The 25,685-nt window shown below is 46.9% G+C and overlaps 1 protein-coding gene across 4 annotated transcripts in view; it reads left to right on the top strand.

Annotated features, from left to right (window-relative positions):
- The first annotated feature begins 9,330 nt into the window (after positions 1-9,330).
- PNPLA1 (patatin like phospholipase domain containing 1) overlaps positions 9,331-25,685 on the top strand; it is a 43,647-nt gene continuing 27,292 nt past the window's right edge. For all 4 annotated transcript variants that reach the window (XM_030928992.1, XM_030928993.1, XM_030928995.1 and 1 more), the window contains exon 1: positions 9,331-9,911. In XM_030928992.1, coding sequence (XP_030784852.1) covers positions 9,707-9,911 — 205 coding nt within the window. In that variant the 5' untranslated portion in view covers positions 9,331-9,706. The remainder of the gene's footprint in view (positions 9,912-25,685) is intronic.

Below are 25,685 nucleotides of genomic sequence, written 5' to 3' on the forward strand. Positions count from 1 at the left end.
GGGCTTACAGTCAAACAGCAGGAACAGCCGGCGAAGTAAATAAGGCACAGAAGTGCTCCCATCCCGCAAAGAGCCTCTGAGGACAGTCTCGGCTCCCACGTGAGGAAAAGGGAGGAAAGTGTTGATGGGTTTACCTAGGTGTTCAGGCCAGTGTAAATTAACAAGTTAGGTTACAATTCATTCATCAGGCTTGAGAGTTTGGTGAATGTGTGTCCACCTTAGACGCAGTTCGAATCTTCATGCACTGACCATATCACTGTCCTAGGTCCTAGCTGCACTAAACTTACAAAAGTGAGAAATAAAGAATAAGAACAATTAACACTTTGTAAGCACTTGCCATGTGCCAGGGGAGGCAAGTTTAATTATTTTCCTGTTTTCTAGATGAGAAAACTAAGGCACAGAGATGTCAAATAACTTGTCAAAGGTGCAACTAACATAGCTGTGTCTTGAACTAAAGACAGCCGGACTCCCTAAGTGGCCATACTGTACCGCCCTGAGAAAGGCAGCTGGACTTAACCCTGGCGGCACATCTTGTCTTTGCTCCATGGATGCTGACCCGATCCCTTTCTCTTCTTTAAACCAGGGTAAACTCAGGGTGCCTTTATTTCTCATTTATTGGATGAACATTTTCCCAGGAGGAGCATGGCTTTTTTTCCTCTGGGGAGAATCACCTGCCAGAACCTTTGAGATTGGGATTCTCATCCTCTACTCAGGAGAGGGTGCAGAGGTCCTTCCAACCCTGCAGCCAGGCAGTGTGAGGACAGTGAGTGCCTAGGGGTGACCTAGACCTCACACAGTTGGTCCTGGGGCTACAGAAGCCCAGGCTGATCCTCTGGCTCAGACCGTCCCACCTTCCATCCACTTTCCCCTGCCCCCACCTCATCCCACCCCACTCCTGTCCCACAGACAACCCACCCATGCCCCCTGCTCCCACTCTGCCCTCAGTCTCCAGACAAAGCAAGCCTAAATCTCATCAGCCAGGCGGGGCTATGCAGCACATGTAATGAAACCTCCTGCTCCATTTCTAATAATTCAATTTCTTCATAGCTATTGGAACAAAAGGCCCTCTTCACCTCAGAATATTCCAAATGCCAAAACAAATAGCAGTGCACGGAAAATGTGACCATCCACAGCAATTCTTCTTTGTTTACTGCAATGGAAGTAACAATGAAAACAACATAAGAGGCTGGCAGTGAAAAATAGGTTTCCCTCCACTCGCAAGCCCCAGTCCCCTCCTCAGAAGTCACCATCCTCAGCAGTTTTATTTCTGAAATGTTACATGCATATACATAGAGAAGCTCTTCCCCTGCCTTTTAGACATAAATGGTAGCATACTATATTGCTTGAATCCTTGTTTCTTTATCATTATTCTTCCTTCTTACCAATATATCTTGGAGAACTTTCCCTATGAGCACACCCAGGTCCACAATTATTCTTTTCAATAGCTGTAGAGAATTGCATTATGTGGCTATACCATCATTCATTTAACTAGCCTGCCATTGATATACTTTTAGGTTATTTCTGGATCTTTGCTATTACAATTGATGCTGTATTTCAAAATCCTGTGCATATATTTTTGGAGGACTCCTATGAGTATTTCTGTAGAATAAATTCCTGCAAGTATTGATTTTTAAATAGATGGTGCCAAATTGCCCACCAGACTGCAAGTTTTTAAAGGAGACTGAATGAATAGCCTAGGCTTGACGGTCAAATCATTTAAAATAACCAAGACTTTATTTTATATGGGAGAGAATCCTGATGCCTTTAAAACATAAACCATTAACACAAAAACATAAACTATAAAAGAAAAGAGTGATACATATTATTACATTAAAATTTAAAACTGTGTTTTTTTTTTTTGAGACGGAGTCTCGCTCTGTCCCCCGGGCTGGAGTGCAGTGGCCGGCTCTCAGCTCACTGCAAGCTCCGCCTCCCGGGTTTACGCCATTCTCCTGCCTCAGCCTCCCGAGTAGCTGGGACTACAGGCGCCCGCCACCTCGCCCGGCTAGTTTTTTGTACTTTTTAGTAGAGTCGGGGTTTCACCGTGTTGGCCAGGATGGTCTCGATATCCTGACCTCGTGATCCGCCCGTCTCGGCCTCCCAAAGTGCTGGGATTACAGGCTTGAGCCACCGCGCCCGGCCAATTTAAAACTTTTGTATCATCAAAGACACCATTAAAATGTTGACTAAAAACCGCACACCGGGAGAGGATATTTGCAAGGCAGTCAACGGAGCCAATATTAGTACCAACGTCTACATGTTATTAACAAAAAGACAAACACTCCCCCTGCCCCGCGTTCCCAAATGGAAAAAGGCTAAGAACAAGCCATTCAGAGAAAAGGAAACTGGAACAACCAGTGAATGAAATGGTGCCCAGCTTCACCAAAAAATAAGGAAAATGTAAATTAAACAACAGTGAGATAGCATTTCACACCCTTCAGACCGGCAAAACATTTCAAATCTGGTAATAACAAGAGAAGTGACGTGATTAGGTCTCTTATACACACTCCGTGGGTGTGGAAACTGGCACGCCCCCTCTAGAGAGCAATTGAGCAGCTCCTTGTAGAAATGCCCACTGTATTAACCATGCTTTCTCATTTTGTGAATTTTTTTTTTTTTATTTTGAGACGGAGTCTTGTACTGTCACCTAGGCTGGAGTGCAGTGGCGCGATCTCGGCTCACTGCAAGCTCCTCCTTCCGGGTTCACACCATTCTCCTGCCTCAGCCTCCTGAGTAGCTGGGACTACAGGCGCCCGCCACCACTAATTTTTTGTATTTTTAGTAGAGACGGGTTTCACCATGTTAGCCAGGACGGTCTTGACCTCCTGACCTCGTGATCCGCCCGTCTCGGCCTCCCAAAGTGCTGGGATTACAGGCATGAGCCACTGGGCCCGGCCTATTTTGTGCATTTTTGATGTTCTGGCATTTGTGGTCTCACTGATGAGGGAGAGGCTGCCCCTCCCAGGGCTACCCCATTCTTAGAGATAGCAGAGGGCTGGGGTGGGTGGGGCAGCAGTGCCTCTCATATGTAAACTAGCCTGTCCAGAGCCCATGCTCTGATCCACCCTCTATCTGGCTCTTATACTCCAAGAGGCAAAAATCACCCAAAGCCAGGCACCAGTCAAGTAGAGACCACCCCTATGACCCAGAGCCCGCCACCTTGATTTGAACCAACCAGTCCTAAGCTGCTTCCCTGCTCCGACTTGCCTTTCCCATGGAAAACACCGTAAAGGCTCTGGGCTGTGCTCTCCTTTCGTCTCTTCTGCCCCCTGAGCGAACCTGGGGCTTCCCCATGTGGTCCTGCATGGCAAGGAAATGTAAGTACGTGTAATAGAAATCTCTTCAATGGCACTAGCCTCTCCATGTGGTAACTCAGTCACCTTCATCAACTGAAATCCTGTGGGTACCATTGATAAACCCACATTGTGACCTGAGAAATTCCTGTGCAGGGCCAAGGAAGGATGTACACAAGAGCATTCACTGTGGCATTGCTGGTTACAGCAAAACACTAGAAACAATCCACATGTCCATCAGGAGGAGAATGATACGTGTTGTCCCATGGTCTCATAATGGGTCACCAGAAGGCAGGAAAATGGAAAAGACTGGAGCCAGGGATCATAATACTGAGTAAAAACAGCAATTTGCAAAATAAATGCAATGTGTTTGTTTATGTGAAATTTTAAAAAAGATTTATAAAACAAGAGTATACATTGTTTATAAAACATATCCATGTACTGAAAGTATAAAAAACATGGAAGGGAAAGAGTCCCTTCAACCTGGAACACGGTTCTCATGGGAAGGAAAGTGAAGGATGATACTATGAGGAAACAGTTTGAGGAGGTTTCACCTTTACTTGTGATGTCTCATTGCTTTAAAACCAGGGAAATAGCTGAGCCAAATGTAGTAAAATGTCTGGCTGGTGGGTATATGAATGTTTGCTGCACTGGTTTGGGTACTTTATGCTAGAGCTCTTTCATTATGAGAAAAAAGATACTATTTAGGGTGCATGAATAATCTCAAGGTCCTACAAAATACCAACAGCTCAGGAAGCCAGCAGGCTTCTCAACTGTGCCCATCTCAGCTGTGTCAAACTTTCTCCTCTTTCCTTACATCATATCTTTAAAACTTCCTGACCTTTTGGAAATGTTTAAACACTTCTACCCCCATCATGGATATGTCTACATGTTCGGTCAAGTATTCAAAAATTAAGTCACACACCTCAAAAGGCCAGTGCTACATTGGAGGGCTGTTTAATTAGTTATCGGGACCAGGCATGGTGGCTCATGACTGTAATCCGAGCACTGTGGGAAGCTGAGGCGGGCGGATCACCTGAGGTCAGGAGTTTGTGACTAGCCTAGTCAACATGGTGAAATCCCATCTATACTAAAAACACAAAAATTAGCTGGGCGTGGTGGCACATACCTGTAATGCCAGCTACTTGGGAGACTGAGGCAGGAGAATCACCCGGACTTGGGATGTGGAGGTTGCAGTGAGCCAAGATAGTGCCATTGCACTCCATCCTGGGCAACAAAAGCGAAACTCCGTCTCAAAAAGAAAAAAAGAAAAAAGTTATCAGACCCCCACTCAGCCCAGACAAAAGGCTAAGAACAAGCCATTCAGAGAAAAGGAGGGGTAGGGAAGAGAAAAAAAAAAATCTACTTCTCGGCTTCTAACAAAAATAAGTTGGTAAACAATTTCTAAAAGTATATAAAAATTTTCAAATTAAGTTCTTCAGAATTTTCATGAATCAGAGTTATTTTACCTACAATAACAAAGTATCTATACCTTAAAGTATTTCTTTTGTTTTTACTAAAAGCAAAAGGCATTATTTCATTCATTCTCTCAAAATAAGGGCTACATTTTACTAGCAATATTTAAGAGCCCTTGCATTGGCCATGAGGTTTTTAGCAGCAAATATCAAGGGAACAGTGACTAAAAGCAAAGACATTGAGTTATCTGTCATAATAGGAAGCACACGCACGAATGGTGTGGGGGTTGGTGCAGTCACACAAGAATCTCATCCAGACCCAGGATTTTTCTTGCTTTTTCTTATACGATTTTTGGTGCCTTAGCCAGCGTTCAAATTTGCCCTCGATAATACCCACCCTCTGGTATCCACTTTTCCTAGATTTTACCAGGGCTGGTCTGGGTGACCAATAGAATATAGCTGAGATTACATCAGAGGTTAGGTTACAAAAAGGCTGCAGCTCCTGTCTTGGGTTCACATGCTCTCCTTCCCTTGTTCTCTCTCACTCTCTTCATCTCTCACTGAAGAAAGTCAATTGCCAAGTCATGAGCCACCCAATGGAGAGGCCCACTTGATGAGGCACTAAAGCTTTTGTCAACATTGACCAAGAACTGATACCCACTGGCAACCAGAAAGGTGGGTTTGGAAGTAGGTTCTTTAGCTCCAGTGGGCCTTGAGATGACTGCGACTCTGGCTATTAGCCTGAATGCAACCTTGAGAGACAATAGCGAGAACCACCTGCTAAGCCATTTGCAGTTTCCTGACCCTCAAAAATGGTGTGAGATAATACATGCTTGTTTGAAAGTGCCATGTTTCAGGGTAAATTGTTATGAAGCAATGGATAACCAATACACTCAGTGTGTCTGCCACGTTTCCTCTGATGGAGGTAAAACAGCTGTTATAGGTCCACACACCATATGCTCCCAGGACAGTGTCTCTGGCAGGAAGAAAAGGGGATGGAGCTACTGGGGTCTTCCTATGTGCCTTTTACCTTTTATCAAGGAGGGAAATCTTTCCAAGAAGCAATCCAGCAGAGTCCCTGTTACTTCTCATGTCTGGGGGTGGGGTCTGATGATCACCGTGAGCTCATGATTCACTCTTAGCTGAAACCGAGGACCAGGACTTTCAGCTGCTTTACAGGGAGGTGAGCAAGGAGCAAGTGGGCCAGAGACGGCTGCTGGTAACCAGCAACAGTCTCTGCCAGCCTCCCACGGGCTCCGTTTATCTGATTGTTTGCACCTGGCATCTTTATCCTCCGTATTTACTGTAAGCTGGACGTTAGGCCTCAATTAGATTCAGGTGACATCGTTTTGGCATGAATATTCACAGGTGATGTTGTGACCTTCCTACTCGACCAAATCAAGAAACTACCAGGTTCTTCACTAAAGTAACATTTTCAGGATGTAAGCAGAGGGTGATACCCCATCAGGCAAAAGCCAATCTGGAATCTATGTGCATCTTTCTCCCCAGTATCTGTCCTGGGTGGCTTTACATATCTTAAACTTATGGGAAGTCCAGGTTCCTCTAGAAATTCATTTTGGGTTGTCTTGTTGGAAGTGTGTGTGATAAGCAATCTGTTTCTCCCACGTGATTTCCTAGGATGGATGAGTCATACAAGCAGTGTTAACTTCGTTAAAAAACACCTGCGAAGATCATGCGATGACTAAAAATCAAATGCAGAGATGCTGGAAAGCGATTCTTCCTCGATGTCATTCGCTTGAAGTTCTTAGGGTATGAGCAGAAGGTCAGGAACGAGGGCGAATGAAAGGAACCTTCTCAGGAGTTTAGCACCCAGCAGAGGACAGGCTGAGGCCTGCTACTCACCAGCCCTTATTAGCTGTGGAGACCGGTCTGCCAGGCTCAGTCTTTGGGGTCCAGGTTAGCAGCTCCTTCACGGCCTTCCCAGGCACAGTCACGGATTTCTGGCTGACGTATTTGCATGGAGGAGGCTGTGTGGCACTGCTGTCTCCACGTCCACAGGGAACAGAAATGTATGTGCATTCGTGGAAGTCAGCCAGGTCCAAGGAGGTGGGGACAATGGGGGCCATGTCGGGATGTGCTGTCTCTGAACGGGTGGTGTGTCCCCAGTGGCCCCAGGTGCCTGCAGCTCATGTACAGCAGGTGGCCTTGCTTTCTGTTTCACTGGGATGACCCAGAAAAAGAAACTTATCCATAGCTGTCTTCCCCTCAACATGACCCCATGCCCTCCTCTACCGCTTACCCTTCTCTGCTGCTCAGTGGCAGGGGTCTCTGTCCTTGGTTCTGGTGCCATTTCTGCCCCCGCATGGACAGTGCCCATGTCTTGCTGTCATCTCAGATGCATCTTAAAGTAAAATCATCCTCCACCCAGCTTCCTCACATCTATCCCAGTTTCCCTAACTCTGCTGAAGACAGCCCTACTCCTCCCTACCCCCAGGCTAAAAGTGAGGCCTCAGCTTTGACTCACCCTGCCCATCCAACCAGTCCCTCGTCCTGAGAGTCTTCTGCAGCAATAACTTCATTAACTTGTCTTCCTGCAGCTGCCACCCTGGCCTGGCCACCATCATCCTAGGACACTGGGCCACCATCCTCCTTCCTCATTCTCCAGCCCCATTCTCATCTTCCTTCCAACGCTCTGCTGCTTGAGACCTCTCCAAGCTCCTCCTCATGTCGCATGTGGATCAAGCCTTCCCCTTTGGACCCTCCCTTTCTATTCCACCATATCTCTGGGGTCTATCTGTTCCAGAACCCTTGACTTTTACTACCCTCTGATAACCTCAGACGTGCCGTGTGCCAGGCATCCTACAGCCATTACCTTTAGCCTTTACAGCTACTGTGCAGCATAGGAATGACAGTATTGTCCCTTTCACAGATGAGAAAAACTGAGGCCCAGAGAGATCATGCACAGGTCATACTGCCTGTAAATAGCAGAACTGGGATCCAACGTCATGACTCAGAAGGGCTCTCATCCAAAGTCCTTCATCCTGTGAAACAGGTCCCATTACACTTCCCTCCTCTACCAGGGACTCTTGCTGTGCCTTGTCCCAGTGCCCTGCCTGCTCCTCCCAGCTGCCTCCAGTCCCGCAGCCCACACCTCCGCACAGCTCCTCAGATGTTCCAGCCCACACTGCTCAGCCCTGCCTCTTAAATTTTCTGGCAGGAATCTCAGCCCTGCACAGTTTAGTACTTAATTATAGATTGCCTTGTACGGTTCTCTGCTTATTTCACATTTGCCTGTCTTGTTCCCAAGAAGCCTGCAAATGTCTGATTTGGGGATGGAGCTTCTATGTTCTTTTGTCCCCCCAGGGCCCCGACACAGCATAGGACTGGGCACACAAACACTCAGTGGAGCTGACTTGACCTCCCAGGAAGGGGGCAGGGTCTCTGCTGTACAAAAACTGACTGGACTCCACCCTGACACACCCGCCCCCACCCCAGCAATATGCCTCAGATATCTGCACACACACGCACACATGCATACACACACACGTACGCACACACACTTTTTCTAATCTAAAGCTCTCTTTTCAACCTGAGGCAATGATATGCCTGGAATTACCTACCCAAGACGGAAAACTCCCTCCTAACTGAAGCCTGGCCTTGCGCTCATTGTGGAATTCCCATGCAGATCAGTGAGTCCACTAGAATGGTGCGAGCTCCCCGGAGCGGGGAAGCCACTGATGTCACATCCTGACAGAGAGGCTGGAGCTGGATTGGCACTTGGTGGAGGCCTTGGTGCCTTGATTCTGATTCTGGTCCTGTTGCTATGTGGTCTTTGAGGGGAGTGGGAGATGCAATCTTGCCGTCTTTGTTATATCTCCATGAGGGGACATTTTGTGGGTGTGAGGATCACTCCTCCCCATCAGGACCACATGATACAGCTCCTCAGGGGACAGAACCGCAGTCCCTAGAGCTAACCCTGGTCCTCTCACACCACCTCCCTTACCAAAATGTCTGTCTGCCCTGACCCTGACATCCCCACAGGTGACCTCCCCAGCTGCTCCTCCTTGGGGTTAAACATTGCTATCTCAAACTTCTCATTTCTGAGCGGGAGGAAGAGCACACAACACGAAGCCTCACACACTTAGAATGATCTAGATTTCAGGCTGATTTCTTCCTGCACACTTAGAAGATAGCATGAGGGCTTGGGGCTTCGCGAGAGGGTACTGACCAAGGTCACAGGGTCCGTGAAGGGCCCAGGAGCAGAGACAGAGAGAGGTGCAGAGGCAGTGGTGGGTGGGGCTCCCAAAGTCAAACTTCTCTTACAATTTTACCCAGGGCCGATGCTAACATGTAAATAAACAGACAAGTGAATAAACAAAGGGGTGTTTATATAAGAAAAACAAATAAAAATGCTTGTGTAACACATCACACATACCACACAGCCTGAAGGAGCCCAGGAGGGGCATCTCTTTGGGGATGTCCTAAAGAGACAGGGTGGGCACCGTCCTCCTGGAGGGAGGCGGGCTTGGAAGCCCTTCACTGCCGTAGGAGCATGTGAGGGAGGTGTCCACCGATAACCATCACGGAGGTTTTGCAACTGAATGTTGCAGCTGAGGACTGGGCAGAGCCTGCCTCCGTGGGCATGGCCCTGTGTCGGGGAGCAGTGAATGCGCCCTGGTGTACCACGGATGGGCAGAGGGCTGAGGATCCTGTGCCTGAGATGAATCTAGCCAAGAAATGAAGCCAGCAGGGGTCTCACAGGATCAGGACCCTGCTCACACACCGGGGGGCCATCTGCATCTCATACTGGGGCCCCTTTCCAACCTTTGGGGCTGCCTCCTGGCGGAGCTTAACAGGCCGAGGCAGCTTCCTGAGCAGCCTGAGGTTGCTCCAGCTGGGTAGAGACGGCCACATTCCAAGCTCCAGGGTGGCAGGGAAGCTGGGCAGGGAGTTCCTACAGGGAGCGGCAGCCCAGGCTCGGGCAGGCAAGCACTGAAGGGTGGTTCCTCCTTCCGCGGAAAGCCAGAGGCGGAGGAGATGGAAGAACAGGTGTTCAAGGGGGACCCAGATACCCCTCACTCCATCTCCTTCTCGGGCAGTGGATTCCTCTCCTTCTACCAGGCCGGGGCCGTGGATGCCCTGCGGGACCTGGCACCCCGGATGCTGGAAACAGCCCACCGCTTCGCGGGGACATCGGCGGGTGCTGTGATCGCCGCCCTGGCCATCTGCGGGATTGAAATGGGTAAGGCCTGTGTTCTGGGTCCCCTGGGAAGTCTCTTGGGGGATTCCACAGAGACAGAAGGAGCCTGAGGGAGGCTGGGGATGCTTTGGGGGACAAAGCCAGGCCTGGGTGGCAGGAAGGGAAGGGAAGAGCTGGTTGGAGTAGGACAGCAGCAGCTGTGACATTTGAAGTTTGGGGTCTGCAAGTCCCCAGTCTCTGACCTGCAGGGTGAGCCTGGACCCCTGTCCCTCTCCCTCAGTGCCCTTACCTGTGAGATGCTCTGTCTCCCAGCGCCTGGGAGAGTGAAGGGCAGTATCTCCCTCAAACGTTGACCATGGTGCTGTCAGAAGCTACACCGCAGCACAGTCATACATTGGGGTTCAGTGTTGCTCCTGCCTGGCCTCTTTCAAAATGAAAATACCCTTGGGAGAGGCAACTCTTCAAATCTCTATCACCCTGATTGGAATGTATTGTCCACCATTTCCAGGTGGCTGGAAAGACAAACGCCCCGAGGCTGGAAGGGTAGACAGGAGAGAGCCCAGAGTGGGAGAAGAATAGGAAGGGGTGGGGAGAGAATATAGAAGCTCCCACTTCACCTTCTGCCCTGCTGGTCCAGGAGCCCCAGTGAGAAGGACTGCTATACTGCTCACCCGGAGACAGAAACTGTCCCAGGCAGCAGATGCGTCTAGCAGCCCCGAGGAACAGGCCCAACAGCCTAGTGGGCTACCTTGGAGAGGCATTTATTCATTTACGCAGCTCCTGTTCTAGACGGGGCCATGTTCCAGGCACTGAGGACAAAGTCCCTGCCCTTCTGGAGTAGAAATTCTGGAGAAAAAAACAGATAACAAACATCGAAACAAGGCATCTTCTAGGATAAAGTCGGGAAGTGATATGATCCATGAATAAAATTAAAGCAGGAAAGGGACTGAGAATAAAATGGAGACTATTTTAGGAAGGTGGTCAGGGAAGCCTTTCTGAGGAGGTGACATTCAAGCCTAGAGCTGGGTATGGTGACAGAACAAGCTACTGGGAGCTCCTGAAAAGGAGAATTCCTGGTGAAGGAGCAGCCACAAAGCCTGTAGTATGGAAAAGGTGGTGGGAGGTCAACATGGGCCAGGTCGTGTGGCCTTAGTGGCAAGCTCTGATCTCACCTAAGAGAGGGAGCACAGGCGGCTGTGACAGCGGGTGGGGAGGGGCAGAGAGCGTGAGCTCCTCACGTGGGATCCCAGCTCTGCCGTTTCATGATGCGTGCCCAAAGCAAGTAATTGAACGTTCTGCGCCTCTGTTTCTCTATCTAGAAAAGGGAGATCCTAGTCGCGCCTGGTTCCCGGCATTGTTATAGCAGCCGTCTCCAGCCTTTTTGACACCAGGTACTGGTTTTGTGGAAGACGATTTTTCCACACACCAGGGTTGGTGGGGGATGGTTTCAGAATGATTTAAGCATATTGCATTTGTTGTGCAGTTTACTTCTATTATCATTACGTTTTAATATATAATGAAATAATTATACAACTCATCATAAGGTAGAATCAGAGCCCTGAGCTTGTTTTCCTGCAAGTAGACAGTCCCACCTGAGGGTGACGGGAGCCAGTGACAGATCATCAGGCATTAGATTCTCATAAGGAGTGTGCAACCTAGATCCCTCCCATGCACAGTTCACTAGAGGGTTCACGCTCCTGTGAGAATCTGGTGCCGCCACTGATCTGACAGGAGACGGAGCTCAAGCGGTAACGTGAGCAATGGGGAGCCACTGTAAATACAAATGAAGCTTCCCCTGCTGCTTACCTCCTGCTGTGCAGCCTGGTTCCTAACAGGCCACAGACCAGGGGCCATGGCCTGGGGGTTGGGAACCCCTGGTTAGAGAATTGGCTGAGCTAATATGAATCCCTGCTTAGAACAATACCTGGCACATGGCAAGTGTTCGGAATGTGGCAACCATCTGATTAGGCTTCTTAAGATCTCTGACCGATGGGCAGAGTGTGTTTGAGGGAGCAAGGTGGAAACTAGATGAGGGAAGAGATTGGGTTCAGGATGTGCTTTGAAAGTAGAGGCCATGAGACTTGCTGGAGGGCTGGCTAGGCTGTGTGAGGGAGAGGCTGCAGACAATAGCCTCCTCCCAGCCCAAGCAGGGTACTTCCTGGCTGGGGACCTCTATGCTGGGTGGAAAGTCTTTATTTTAAAGAATAGGCCGGGCGCGGTGGCTCAAGCCTGTAATCCCAGCACTTTGGGAGGCCGAGACGGGCGGATCATGAGGTCAGGAGATCGAGACCATCCTGGCTAACATGGTGAAACCCCATCTCTACTAAAAAAATACAAAAAAACTAGTCGGGTGAGGTGGTGGGTGCCTGTAGTCCCAGCTACTCGGGAGGCTGAGGCAGGAGAATGGCGTAAATCCGGGAGGCGGAGCTTGCAGTGAGCTGAGATCCGGCCACTGCACTCCAGCCTGGACGACAGAGCGAGACTCCGTCTCAAAAAATAAATAAATAAATAAATAAATAAATAATAGTAATGCCCATTCACTGAGTACCTCTAATATATAAGATTTTTTTTCTTTTTAATATCTCACAAGTAATAAACACATTTTTCTCACTGGACAAAATTCAAACAATGTGAAAATGTTTAAAGTAGAAAGTAGAAAGAGGCCAGGCACGGTGGCTCATGCCTGTAATCCCGGCACTTTGGAAGGCTGAGACAGGTGAATCAGGAGTTCAAGACCAACCTGGCCAATGGCAAAACCCCTTCTTTACTAAAAAAATACGAAAATTAGCCAGGCGTGGTGGTACACACCTTTGGTCCCAGCTACTCGGGAGGCTGAGGTGGGAGATTGCTTGAACCCCAGAGGCGGAGGTTGCAGTGAGATCGTGCTGCTACAATTAGGTAACAAAGCCAATTTAGGTAACAAAGCCAGACTCTGTCTCAAATAAATAAATAAATAAATAAATAAATAAATAAATAAATAAAGAGTAGAAAGAAAGCCTCCATTTGCCTGGGTGCCCGTAATCCCACCGTCCCTCCTTTAGCCAGTGCTAAGGGCTAGGCATGGATCTTTCCAGATCTTTTTAACACAGTCTTCTGTGAATGTAGCCGTTAATGGCTCTTCCACAGTGAACTCCAGGCCTTCAGAATGGGGCTAGGGTGACAACCCCCACTCTGTCCTGGAGTCACAGAATTCCTGCCTTGGAAACACCTGGTGCAGGGATTCTCCTTCCTTTTCCAGGCACCTGCGTTGCTCATCTACTCTCACTCTTCTGTCTTTATGTCATCTTAAAATATAGCATCTGGGCGCAGTGGCTCATGCCTGTGATCCCAGTACTTTGAGAGGCCAAGACAGGAAGATTGTGTGGGTCCAGGAGTTCAAGACAAGCCTGGGTAATACAGGGAGACTCCATCGCAAAAAAAAAATTAAAAAATTAAAAAAAAAATAAATAATAAAAAAAGAAGAAAAAGAAAGAAAGAAAGAAAAAAAGACTTTTCAGAACTAATTTAACTCATTCAGTTTGATGAATACCGCTGCAAGCCTACTTGGCCAGGCTGTGATGGTCATGGACAGCAGTGGTGGGAACTAAAACCTATAAAAAGGACATCAAGCAGTGGGGTGTAATCAAGGACTGGACTGTGGGCTGCTCATAATGATGGCAGAAGTCCAGGGAAGGGTGAGGGAGGTGTGTGTGGGACTCACTCTGTCCACTCAGCAGTACGTTTATGAGACTTGTCAGTGTCACTCCAGTCTAGTTCATTCACTCATTTTAACTGCCATACAATTTACTCTTAACTAGCACTTCCTTTATATCAGGCACCATTCTACCTCTGGCATATTAACTCATTCAGTCCTCACAATAGCCCTCCCAGGTGAAAACTGTTATGATCCCCATTTTACAGAGGAGGAAACTGAGTCACAGAAAATTTAAATAACTTGCCTACAGTCACACGGATAGCACTTGGTAAAGCTAGAATTTGAACCCAGTCTAGCCAGAGTCTACATTCTTATCCTTTAAATTGCCCTGCTTAACAATGCAATGTTAAGGGGTGCGGAGACAGGGTCGGGGAGTCTCTCTGAGCAGGTGGAATTTCCACACAGAACTGAAGTGGGTAAGAGAATGAGCCCAAGAATATCTTGGGGACAGCATTCTATGTAAAGCAAAAGTCCCTTCGTTAGTTAGAAGCCGAAAAGGAACCAGGGCTAGGTCTCCGGTTTTTCTTCAAGTCTCTGTATTCCTATGCCACAGTACAGTTAGTCATTTTATTGATGGATATGACCAATTTCCTTGTTGTTACAACCATGGTTGTTTGTGTCTCCCATGCTCACATGGAATGTATATCATTCTAGGGTATTTGTGTCATTAACTTTGTTATTGACTTTGATAAGTTACTCTCCAAAGCAGTTGTACCAATTTAATCACAAGCAGCAGATATGAGTTCTAATTTCCCCACAATGTCACACTTGAAAATCTTATGCCAATCTAACAAATGTGAAATTGTATCTCATCTACTGTATTTAATCTACCTATCCTGATTGCTAGTGATGTTCAGCATCCCCACGTACTTATTGACCACCAGACGTTTCCTTTTCTGCAACTTGCCTGCTCACCACATTTCCTTGCTTTTTCCTACTGAGTTATCTTTTTTCTTTAATGTGTAGATGTTCTTTGTATTTTCTGTACACTTATCATTCACCAGTTATTCACAATGCACCTCTCTTTTCCCACTCTATTTCTTGTATTTTTATTTTGCTTTGATGTCTTTAGTTACTCAGATTTTAATTTTAATACTGTCAAATGTATCCATCTTTTCATCTTACAATTTGGGTTTTGTTTTTTTTTTGAGACTGGGTCTCATTCTCTCACCCACATGGGAGTGTAGTGGCACATTCATGGCTCACTGCAGCCTCGAACTCCCAGGCTCAAGTGATCCTCCTGCATCAGCCTCCTGAGTAGCTGGGAACACAGGTGCATGCCACCATGCCCGGCTAATTTTAAAAATTTTTTCGTAAAGTCAGGGTCTCACTATGTTGCCCAGGCTGGTCTTGAACTCCTGGGTTCAAGCGATCCTCCCTCCTCAGCCTCCCAAAGTGCAAGGGTTACAGGTGTAAACCACTGCACCTGGCCATCCTCTTATATAATATGTGTTATAAAATATCTTTATCACAATTATTTCTTCTACATTGACTTTCAAAAGTTTTAACGTTTTCATATTTAGGTTAATTCCTCAGGAATTCATTTTGTTGATGGTTGAGGTAGAGATCTAATTTTTAAATTGTTTTGCCATGTGATAGCCAATTAGAGGCTATCTCGACACTTACTTGAAATGCTGCATCTGGAATATTCAAGTGTCTCTTCTATTCTGTTGGCTCATTTGTCTATTTCTGTTTTAATCATTATAGTCTTATAATAAGCGGTTCGTCACCTATGACAAGCAATCTCCTCCTTTTCCTCCTCCTTTTTTCTTCTTCAAATATTGCCTCCATTATGTTTGGCCCTTTCCCCGCCCCATGTGAAAAGCTCTGCTGAGCTTTTGACTGAAATTGCATCTTCCCATTTATAAATACAGTTGATCTTTCTATTCTGGTCTTTTATTTGTCCTTCAGTAAAGATGTTGTGTGTTTTATTAGATTTATTTTTCCCTTGTAGTTTTATTTTTTATTGCTATGGGAAATGGGATCTTTTTTTTACCTATAGCATTTTCTTCCTTCCTTCCTTCCTTCCTTCCTTCCTTCCTTCCTTCCTTCCTTCCTTCCTTCCTTCCTTCCTTCCTTCCTTCCTTCCTTCCTTCCTTCCTTCCTTCCTTCCTTCCTTCCTTTCTTTCTTTCTTTCTTTCTTTCTTTCTTTCTTTCTTTCTTTCTTTCTTTCTTTCTTTCTTTCTTTCTTTCTTTCTTTCTTTCTTTCTTTCTTTCTTTCTTTCTTCTTTTGAGACAGAGTGTTGCTCTGTTGCCCAGGCTGGCATGCAGTGGTGTGATCTCAGCTCATTGCAATCTCTGCCTCCTGGGTTCAAGAGATTCTTCTGCCTCAGCCTCCTGAGTAACTGGGCTTACAGGCACCCCTCACCACACGCAGCTAATTTTTGTATTTTTAGTAAAGACAGGGTTTCACCATATTGGTCAGGCTGGTCTCGAACTCCTCACCTTAAGTAATCCACCCACCTTAGCCTCCCAAAGTGCTGAGATTACAGGCATGAGCCACCACACCCAGCTAGCATTTTCTGAGGCCCTCCTCAAGGTCATGTCCCTACATTTGTAGCCAGCTTGGGGCTTTTCTGTCCTGAGATCCTGTGTTTTTTTCCTGTGAAAGCTGAGGTGGCAGAGGTGCATCTTCTGGCATGTATGCCCAGTTTTGCGACCAGGCCAGTTCAAGTCACATGCAAATGTTTGTAAAAGCACTTAACACAGTGCCTGGTTTTTACTAGAGAGGTGGTAACCTTCATTAATCCATTCATTCACCTAGGAGGGGTGGTCTCCGTGATTGCCACTGGGGGGTCCAGAGTTTCCAATCTTGTCAGAAGTGGGGTTGGAAACATGCCTTGAAGCTGCATTTGCATAATTTTGAAAAATAAAATGTTTCTTATTGAAGAATAGTGATTTGGCAGACTTAAAACCCTACTCCCACTTAAGCTACTTCTTGGCACCTTTCTCCCCATAAAAAACTGGCAAGCCAGTCTGTCCCTCCGTCCTTCCCTTCCTCCCTCCCTCCCTCCCCCTCTTCCTTCCTTCCTTCCTTCCTTCCTTCCTTCCTTCCTTCCTTCCTTCCTTCCTTCGTCCCTCCCTCCCTCCCTCCCTCCCTCCCTCCCTTCCTTCCTTCCTTCCTTCCTTCTGTGTTAGTTGAACATATACTAGGCCCTGCAGAGGATGTGAAGATATAACACAAAATGAAACTCTGATCCTGCTACAAGGAACTTACTCAAACTTAAAGGCAGCTACCAAATAGTTATAATGCAAGAAAGTTCCAATTGAGCCTGGTGCGGTGGCTCATGCCTGTAATGCCAGCACTTTGAGAGCCGAGGCGGGTGGATCACGAGGTCAGGAGATCGAGACCATCCTGGCTAACACAGTGAAACCCCGTCTGTACCAAAAATACAAAAAATTAGCGGGGCATGGTGTCGGGTGCCTATAGTCCCAGCTACTTGGGAGGCTGAGGCAGGAGAATGGCTTGAACCCGGGAGGCAGAGCTTACAGTGAGCTGAGATCGCACGCCACTGCACTGCAGCCTGGGTGACAGAGCAAGATTCCATCTCAAAAAAAAAAAAAAAAGAAAGTTGTAATTGAATGTTAGAGAATTATAAGGCATAGGAGTGCAGAGGGATGGAGAAAACACTTCCAAACATGGAAGGCCTCATAGAAGTGGCATTTGGGCTAGTCCGTGCTTGAAAGGTGAGTAGAAGTTGGACAGGTAGAGACAGGTTGGGCAGGAACCAAGGCTTCCAGCAAAGACATAGCATGACAACACAACAAAGCCACGCAGTGGGGAAACGTGATGCCTCCAGAGCATGGTAAATAGTGCAAGTCAACTGACGTCGGGAATTGAAAGGTGTAGCCTCTCCTGTGGTCCAAGTGCCCCCTGCCATGTCTGCACTCCAGCTAGTCGGAAAGGGAAAAGGGAAGGGCACAGTCCTTTAGAGCAGGACTTGGAGGTGACACATGTCCTGTCAGCTACATCCCATGGATTGGAATTTAGTCACATGGTCACACCTGACTGCAAGAGAACCTAGGAAATGTAGACTTTATTTTGGGAGGCCATGTGGCCAGCTAAAATTCGGAGGTTCAATTATGAAAGAAGAAGGGGAAAATGGGTATTGGGGACAACTAGCAGTCTGCGCTGCAACAACCATAATCAATGGCATGAGGATCCTGGAGAAACTCTGCCCCTGCCTGAGACCAAGACCATGACTTCATAATCACAAAGTTGGCCAGGTGCCGTGGCTCGTGCCTGTGAGCCCAGAATTTTGGGAGGCTGAGGTGGGAGAATTGCTTAGGGCCAAGAGTTTGAGGCCAGCCTGGGCAACAAAGTGAGACCCTGTTTCTACAAAAAGTAAAATAATTAGCCAGGTGTGGTGGCTTATCCCTACAGTCCTACCTACTCAGGAGGCTGAGGTGGGAGGATCCCTTGAGCCCAGGAGTCTGAGGCTGCAATGAACTACAATTGTGCCACACTGCACTCCACCCTGGGCGACAGAGTGAGACCATGTCTCTAAAAACAAACAAACAAACAAACAATCACAAAGTCAAGTCCAGTTTGTTGTCTGGGAAAAGGCTCAGCTCTGGCCCACCAGCAGCTGCCCTTCTGGCAGTGGGAGCATGAGAGCTTCGGTCTTGCAGCAAGGGGCCTGGGCAGTGTACCATGGCACCTACTGTTCCCCTGCCTAGAATGACCCTCTGCCCCCGTTTCAGAGAGAAAACCTTCTCCCCAGACACCATCCCATTTTACCCCACTCCATCTCTCTTTTCCATGATGTCCAGTTTGCCCATAAAATCTGTCCACCTATTCTAGCATTTGATGTTGTACAGTCTTAACTGTTACAGATACGGTGTCTCATTTCATCAACTAGGTTGGTTGAGCAATCTGAGATCTTGTGGGTCCTATGGCTCCCACAAACTGCTCATAAAACAAGAGCTCCTTGATAAACTCCTGGTGTTTGCTGGCTATTGACCAGTGTGACACTGAATGTGTCTTTGCAATTTGTATTTTGTAGTTTCCCTGGCTCTTGGATGATTTTCTGTAGTTATGGATATGGATAATGCTAGGATATTACAGTGTCAAGGTCAGCAAGTCCAACTCCCTCATTTTACAGGTAATTGTATTTAGACCCTGGGAGAGAAAATGACTAGTTGGAGACAGACCTCACTTAGGTCACTAGTTTCCAAACTGTGTTCCAGGGATCCGTAGGGTTGTGCAGATGGGGAGGAAAAGCAGGGGAGAGACACATCGGAAGCCCTGGCTGCACTAGTACAGCCCTGCTGTTGTCCATCTCATACATGGGGGATCTTTCTAAAATTATATTTGAAGAAAATCTTCCAGTAATTTCTTTTAAAGTTTGAGAATCACTGTTTGAGCCTGGTTCCCACAAGATGCAGACAAGGAGGTTGAGGATCAGATTTTGGCTGAATTATGGTGATGAAATAGATGATTCATTCGCTCATTCATTCTAGGTCCTGGGGATCTGGCGGTGAACAAAGTGGATGTTCACCCTCATGAAACTGACATTCTCTTGGTGAAATTAAACCGTAGAAAATTAAACATATAAAAAAGGCCAGCATGCGTGCTCAAAGGAGAAGATAAAGCAGGGAAAGGATGGGAGAGTGACACAAGGGCACAGTGTTGGGTGGGCTGGCCTGTGAAGGCCCCTCTGAGGTGGATGAAGCTAGGAGAGAGCCACGTGCACTGAGGGCAAAGAGTTCCAGGCTGAGAGATCTGCAGGGGTAGTTACCCCCCGGTGCAAACATGCTTGTGTTCTCAGAAAGGAAGGTGGCTTGTCCTTCTGGACAGGAAACAGGCTTCAAAGGGATCTTGCAAAACACGAGAGATCCAGAGGAGCTGTATGTTTTGCCCCCTGCCCCGCAAACGTGTGCACAACAGGACCCAGCACAACTGCTCCCGTGGAGACAGGGCACTGGAGAAGTATTTTGATCGGCCTCCCACACCCAGGCCAGTGCTACCTTTGGCAGCTCCTGCCCGTCCAATAACTGAAATTCTCCTGGGGTCCTGGAGCTGAGGCTGGCTGGTTATAGTCATTGATAGGTGGCTCAAGGTGTATTCTGGTCCACTGGGACTGGCACTGGGCTTCCTCTGTGAGAACCTCGCTTTAGTAACTCCTTTCCTTGGTCACTCATGCACCCGTCTTTGTCACTCAGTTGAGGAATGAGACATGGTCAGGATTGGTGGAGAATACAGTTCCCAGGAAGGAGGAGGGCTGGGGCTGAACTTCCAACTCTGCCCCTGAGTTCCGTGGGTTTTTGGCTGGCCAGGGACCCATCTTGCCCTTGGTTTTGCCATCTGTAACTTGGATAATTGGAAACACATCCCTTGGATATTATGGTGAAAGACAAAAGAAGTCATGGATGCATTCCTGGCCCAGTGCTTGGCAAATATTAGTCACAAAATAAGTCTTTGAAAAATGAATATTGAATGAATGGATGAATACGTGAAAATAAAATTACCTTGAAATAGAAAAGCATAGATAAAGCAGCACTTTCCAAACTCAAGAATGTCCCAGAGAACGAATTAAATTTTATTAAAACAAACAGGCTGGGTGTGGTGGCTCACGCCTGTAATCCCAGCACTTTGGGAGACAGAGGCAGGCGGATCACGAGTTCAGGAGATCAAGACCATCCCAGCCAACATGGTGAAACCCTGTCTCTACTAAAATCCAAAAATTAGCATGGTGGCATGTGTCTGTAGTCCTAGCTACTCAGGAGGCTGAGGCAGGAGAAATGCTTTAACCCGGGAGGCAGAGGTTGCAGTGAACCAAGATTGTACCACTGCACTCCAGCCTGGTGACACAGTGAGACTCCGTCTCAAAAAGAAAAAAAACAAAAAACAAACAAAAACAAAGATGACTGGAATCCAGCCTGGTCTGAGCAATGTTTTCCATGGTAATCATGAGCTCATCTGCACAAGGACTTGGTTTTTCTGCGGGAATTCTGTGTGGCCCCAGCAGTGGAAGGACCCATCTCAGCTAGTCTACACTGGCTCTGGCCAAACACCCTAGGATTATTGCTGACTTGGGAACACTTTTCATGTTAATTACTCTGTAGGTTGTATCAATTCAAGCTCTAAACCATATGTAATACAGATTTGGGTCTTCCATTTTTATGGGAGACTGTGTTTTTTCACCCAGATCCCTGTGCAGACACAAGCCACTGGCACCTTGCAATACCCAGGCAGCCTTTGGAGGGTCCTAGCTTTAAGCAGAAGTCTCAGTTCACCCAGCCCAATAATGCAGTCCCTGTCCCTGCCAGTTTCTGGTCTGGTAACAGTCCCCGCAGTTACCACATCATCAGTTTTCCTTCTCATGTCACTGACTTTCAGTTCCCTCTTCATTTCTTCCTTTCTCGTGAGTTCAACCATGTCTTACAACTTTGTTTTATATTTTATTTAATATTGCGTTTTTTATTGTTATAGTTGTTGTTTTTGTTGTTTGAGACAGGGTCTCTCTCTGTCACCTAGCCTGGAGTGCAGAGGTGCCATCATAGCTCACTGTAACCTCGAATTCCTGGGCTCAAGCGATCCTCCTGCTTCAGCCTCCTGAATAGTTGGGACTAGAAGCACGTGCCACCATGTCTGGCTAATTTTTTAATTTTTTTGTAGAGACAGGGTCTCACTATGTTACCCACACTGGTCTTGAACTCCTGGCCTCAATCGATCCGCCTGCCTCTGCCTCCCACAGTGCTGGGATTACAGGCATGAGCCAAAGCACCTGATCTCTTGTTTCTGAAGCTGGAGAGGTTCCTCTTTAGCTCAGCCCACCATACTACTGGAGCTGGAAGTTCCTTAAGACCTGAATGAGAACCTCCATTTTTTCCTGTTGCAGGTGTGTAGGTGAGTGTAAGTGGGTGTGTACGTGTATATGTTGCCCAGATGTAACTTGGATTTCAGTCCTGGCTGCTGGGTACACTTTCAGAATCAAAATGTCTTCATTAAAAATCACTCCAAAAATTAGTTATCTGAGATGGCAGTGTTTTCTCTAAAAAGGTATTCTGCTCAAATTCACATCCTAGTGTCTTTCGAATAACAGCTATTTACCAAGCACTTAGAATGTGCCAGGTCCCGTGCTAAGTGCTTCATATGCATCATTTACTCTAATCCCCTCACAACCTTATGAAGCAGATACTATATTTATATTCACTTTACAAATGAGGAAACAGGGATTTAGAGAGATTAGATGATTTTCCCAGGTTTATACAACAGAGCCAAGACTGGTATTTCTCTAAATGTCTACATTCTACATCCTCTCTAATCATGATTTCAGAAATTGCTTTGCAAGCAACATGACAGATTTCTTGCTACACTCCATGGGTCAAGCAATTATTTATACATTGGTTAAGAAAGTGAGATCAGGCCGGGTGCAGTGGCTCATGCCTGTAATCCCAGCACTTTGGGAGGCTAAGGCAAGTGGATCACCTGAGGTCAGGAGTTTGAGACTAGCCTGGCCAACATGGTGAAACCCTGTCTCTACTAAAAATACAAAAAATTAGCCAGGTATGGTGGCAGGCACCTATAATCCCAGCTACTCAGGAGGCTGAAGCAGGAGAATCACTTGAACCCAGGAGGTGGGGGGGTTGCAGTGAGCCGAAATCGTGCCATTGCCCTCCAGCCTGGGCAATAAAAGCGAAACTCTGTTTCAAAAAAAAAAGAAAAAAGAAAGAAAGTGAGATCGAATGGCATGACAAATACAAAAGGACTTTTTATACAATATTATGGAGATGGTGTCATTGTGTAGTTGTTGTTGTAACTCCCACTACCATGTTGGACCCAGTATCTTCCATCTCACTCAAAGGAACTTATGCTTTACATGTTTAAATCTCTCCATCCAAATGGGTAAAGATTCATTTCCCCCAAACAATCCCTTGGACTTTTTAGTAGAAGAACATTGAATGGAAGATCTGGTAAAGCTCTGAATGTGTTCGTTACACAGTAGGAACATCTATTTGGAAAACAACTCACGTAGGTGACATATGTTAATCCATCCCCCGGTATCAGAAGGTGCTAACTGAGCTCCTGTGAGTGCAAGACACTGTATCCCCAACAGCCTTGCTTGATCTGTGTGTATGTGTGTGTGTTATTTAATTTAATTTAATTTTTTTGAGACAAGAGTCTAGCTCTGTTGCCCAGGCTGGAGTACAGTGGCAAGATCTCAGCTCACTGCAACCTCCACCTCCCAGGTTCAAGCAATTCTCCTCCCTCAGCCTTCTGAGTAGCTGGGATTACAAGTGCCCACCACCACGCCCGGCTAATTTTTGTGTTTTTAGTAGAGACGTGGTTTCACCATCTTGGCCAGGCTGGTCTTGAACCCCAACCTCGTGATCCGCCTGCCTTGGCCTCCCAAAGTGCTGGGATTACAGGCGTGAGCCACTGCACCTGACTTGATCTGTTTTGTTTTGTTTTGTTTTTGAGACGGAGTCTGGCTCTGTCGCCCAGGCTGGAGTGCAGTGGTGCACTCTCCACTCACTGCAAGCTCCGCACCCCGGGTTCACGCCATTCTCCTGCCTCAGCCTCCCGTGGAGCTGGGACTATAGGTGCCTGCCACCGCGCCTGGCTAATTTTTTGTATTTGTTTTTTTTAGTAGAGACGGGGTTTCACAGTGTTAGCCAGGATGGTCGATCTGTGTTTTTAAAAATTTTAATAATAAACTTTTTATTTTGGAATAATGTCAGCTTCACAGAAAAGTCGCTAAAATAGTACAAAGTTCTGCATATCCTTCACCCAGTCTCCCCTAGTGTTAACATCTTACATAACCATGGTCCATTTGCCAACACTAAGACATTAATATTGGTACATTCCTATTAACTATACTGCAGACTTACTAGAATGTCACCAGTTTTTCTACTAATGTCTCTTTTCTGTCCCAGAATCCAATCCAGGATTCCACACTGCATTTGGTGGATCCATTTTTAAACCCACTCACTTAGTATTAAAATAGCATTGTTTTATTTGCTTCACTTTGGGCTCAAATTCAAGAAAAACAGTTGAGCTCTTTTTCCAATTCTAGGGGGAAGACAGCCAAACAAATGGTAAATAAACCTCCAGACTTTTTTGGTTCCCCTGAGTTAGGAGTTCACCCTTGAATCCTGTGGGTAACCCAACTCTGTAATCATGAAATCAGCACGTAAGGAAGAATCTCCTCAGTTGGGCGTGATGGTGCACCTGTAGCCCCAGCTACTCAGGAGGCTGAGGCAGGAGGATCACTTGAGCCTAGGAGTTCAAGTCCAGCCTGGGCAATGTAGTGAGACCCTATCTCTAAAAAAAAATTAAGAAAGAAAAAACAGAAAAAGAAAGAATCTCCTGCTATGCCCTAACTCAGAGTCTAGTATGCATCCCTATGGGAGCACAAGTTAGAAGCAGGGTTGATAGAGCACACTGCCTGTGGTTTGCCCCATCAGACCTGAAGTCCAGCTGAGTCTTAAGACTAGGGGGTGACTCAGTTCACAGCTGTGGCATCATCCCAGTGTCGCCTTGGTAGTGCAGGGAGAATCTATAGGCCAGGAGAGGCCACAGCCTAGATGGGAGGCAGTATTAATTCCTACCTTGGAGCAGGATCCCAAAAGGACTTCTGGGTCCACCAAAGAAAACAGAGAAAAGAGCAGGGGTAATGGCCCTGAATACATGATCATTTCCAGGGAACTTTCTAGATGCATTCCCTCTCTGCCTGTTTCACCTCAGGGTGATCAGTAAGAACCTGCAGTGGGATGTTGGAGGTTGTGCCTGAATTCTGGGGGGAAAAACTCATAGTGGGGTGAGGGCTGAGGCCCCAGGCCCTCTACCTGAGGGCAAGCAAAGAGTTCTATGGATACCTTGCTAGGAGCACAGGTGATGAATCAGCGGAAGACATTTCTGTTTCCATGACAACTGGATATAAGCCAGTCTGAACTTTTAAATCCAATTCTTTAGTAAACTCTTAGGGTTAGAAGAAGGTCTATGTGGAGGATTGTTATTATCCATTAAAAACATTGTTTTGTTTGGTTTGGTTTGAAGTGCTAAATAGGTCAGAGTTGTTTTGCTGTTGGTGAAAGCCTATAATGCATTCAGGACAGAGAGAAAAATGTGAGTTTTCACATACATTCTTGTTCTATTTCTGCAAACAGAAACTGCGTGACCTAGGTCCCAGGGTACGTCCCTCCTTTATCCATCCATCCATCTAACCAACCATCCATCCACTCATCCATCCGTCCGGCTGATATTTATTGAGCCTCACCTTTCTCCTGGGCAGGATTTCTTACCTGTAAAATGTGAGAATTCATTGGGACTCCTATTTCTGACCTAGGATCCCAGAATCTTAGGAGTCTCAGGGCAGTGTTTTGGGGGCTACCTTCCTAGGGCAGGTGGGGTGATGGGACAGAGTCTCAGAACAGCCTCAACCCAGAACAGCCACATTTTTTGTTGTTTTATATATTGAGTTTCCACTTAAGATTTCTTTTGAACAAAGGCTCCCTAACTGAAAACTCACTGCCCCAAAGGGTCTCTGTAAACCTTCCAGTAGTGGCACTGTAGCTTCAAGCCAAACTGTTTTTCAATCAATACCCCTGCAGTGTAGGGCATAGAAATAAAATGGTAAATAAACCAGGGTCACTGCTCCTTGGAGGCTAGCTGTCACTGTGAAAATAAACTGAGATAATAGGTGGGAAAGCCTGCTTAGGGAAATGATTGTTGTTAAGATGATAACAATTATTATTATTACGTTGGGGTCGGGTATTCAAGATATACCCACAGGAAAATGCAGATTACAATTCAGTCCGCAATTAGGGACCAGATAGGAGCAGCCAGTTCTCAGGTGCTCCATGCTGGGATTCTGAGCATTCGTCGGCGCCTCCCCAGGGGCTGCTGCGCCCCCTGCTCCGCGCTTGCCCACCACGCACGCTGCTCTGGGAGCAGGGCCGGCGGCGGTGCCTGGCAGTGATTGGCTGAACCGGAGGTTGTTGCTAGGCTACCAGTGTGCCCTGAGCCTGGGGCCCCGCAGTCCCATCCTCTGTGGCGGATCCATCCCTCACTGCAGACCTAATTGCGGCCCCCTGTGAACGGCATCCTCAGCAGCTTAAATTACCAGCCCCAAGAGCCCGTCTTTCTATGATTTTTCATTTAGCAAGAGGCCACA

The sequence above is a fragment of the Rhinopithecus roxellana genome, chromosome 4 (assembly GCF_007565055.1).
Source record: "Rhinopithecus roxellana isolate Shanxi Qingling chromosome 4, ASM756505v1, whole genome shotgun sequence".
NCBI classification, from domain to species: domain Eukaryota; kingdom Metazoa; phylum Chordata; class Mammalia; order Primates; family Cercopithecidae; genus Rhinopithecus; species Rhinopithecus roxellana.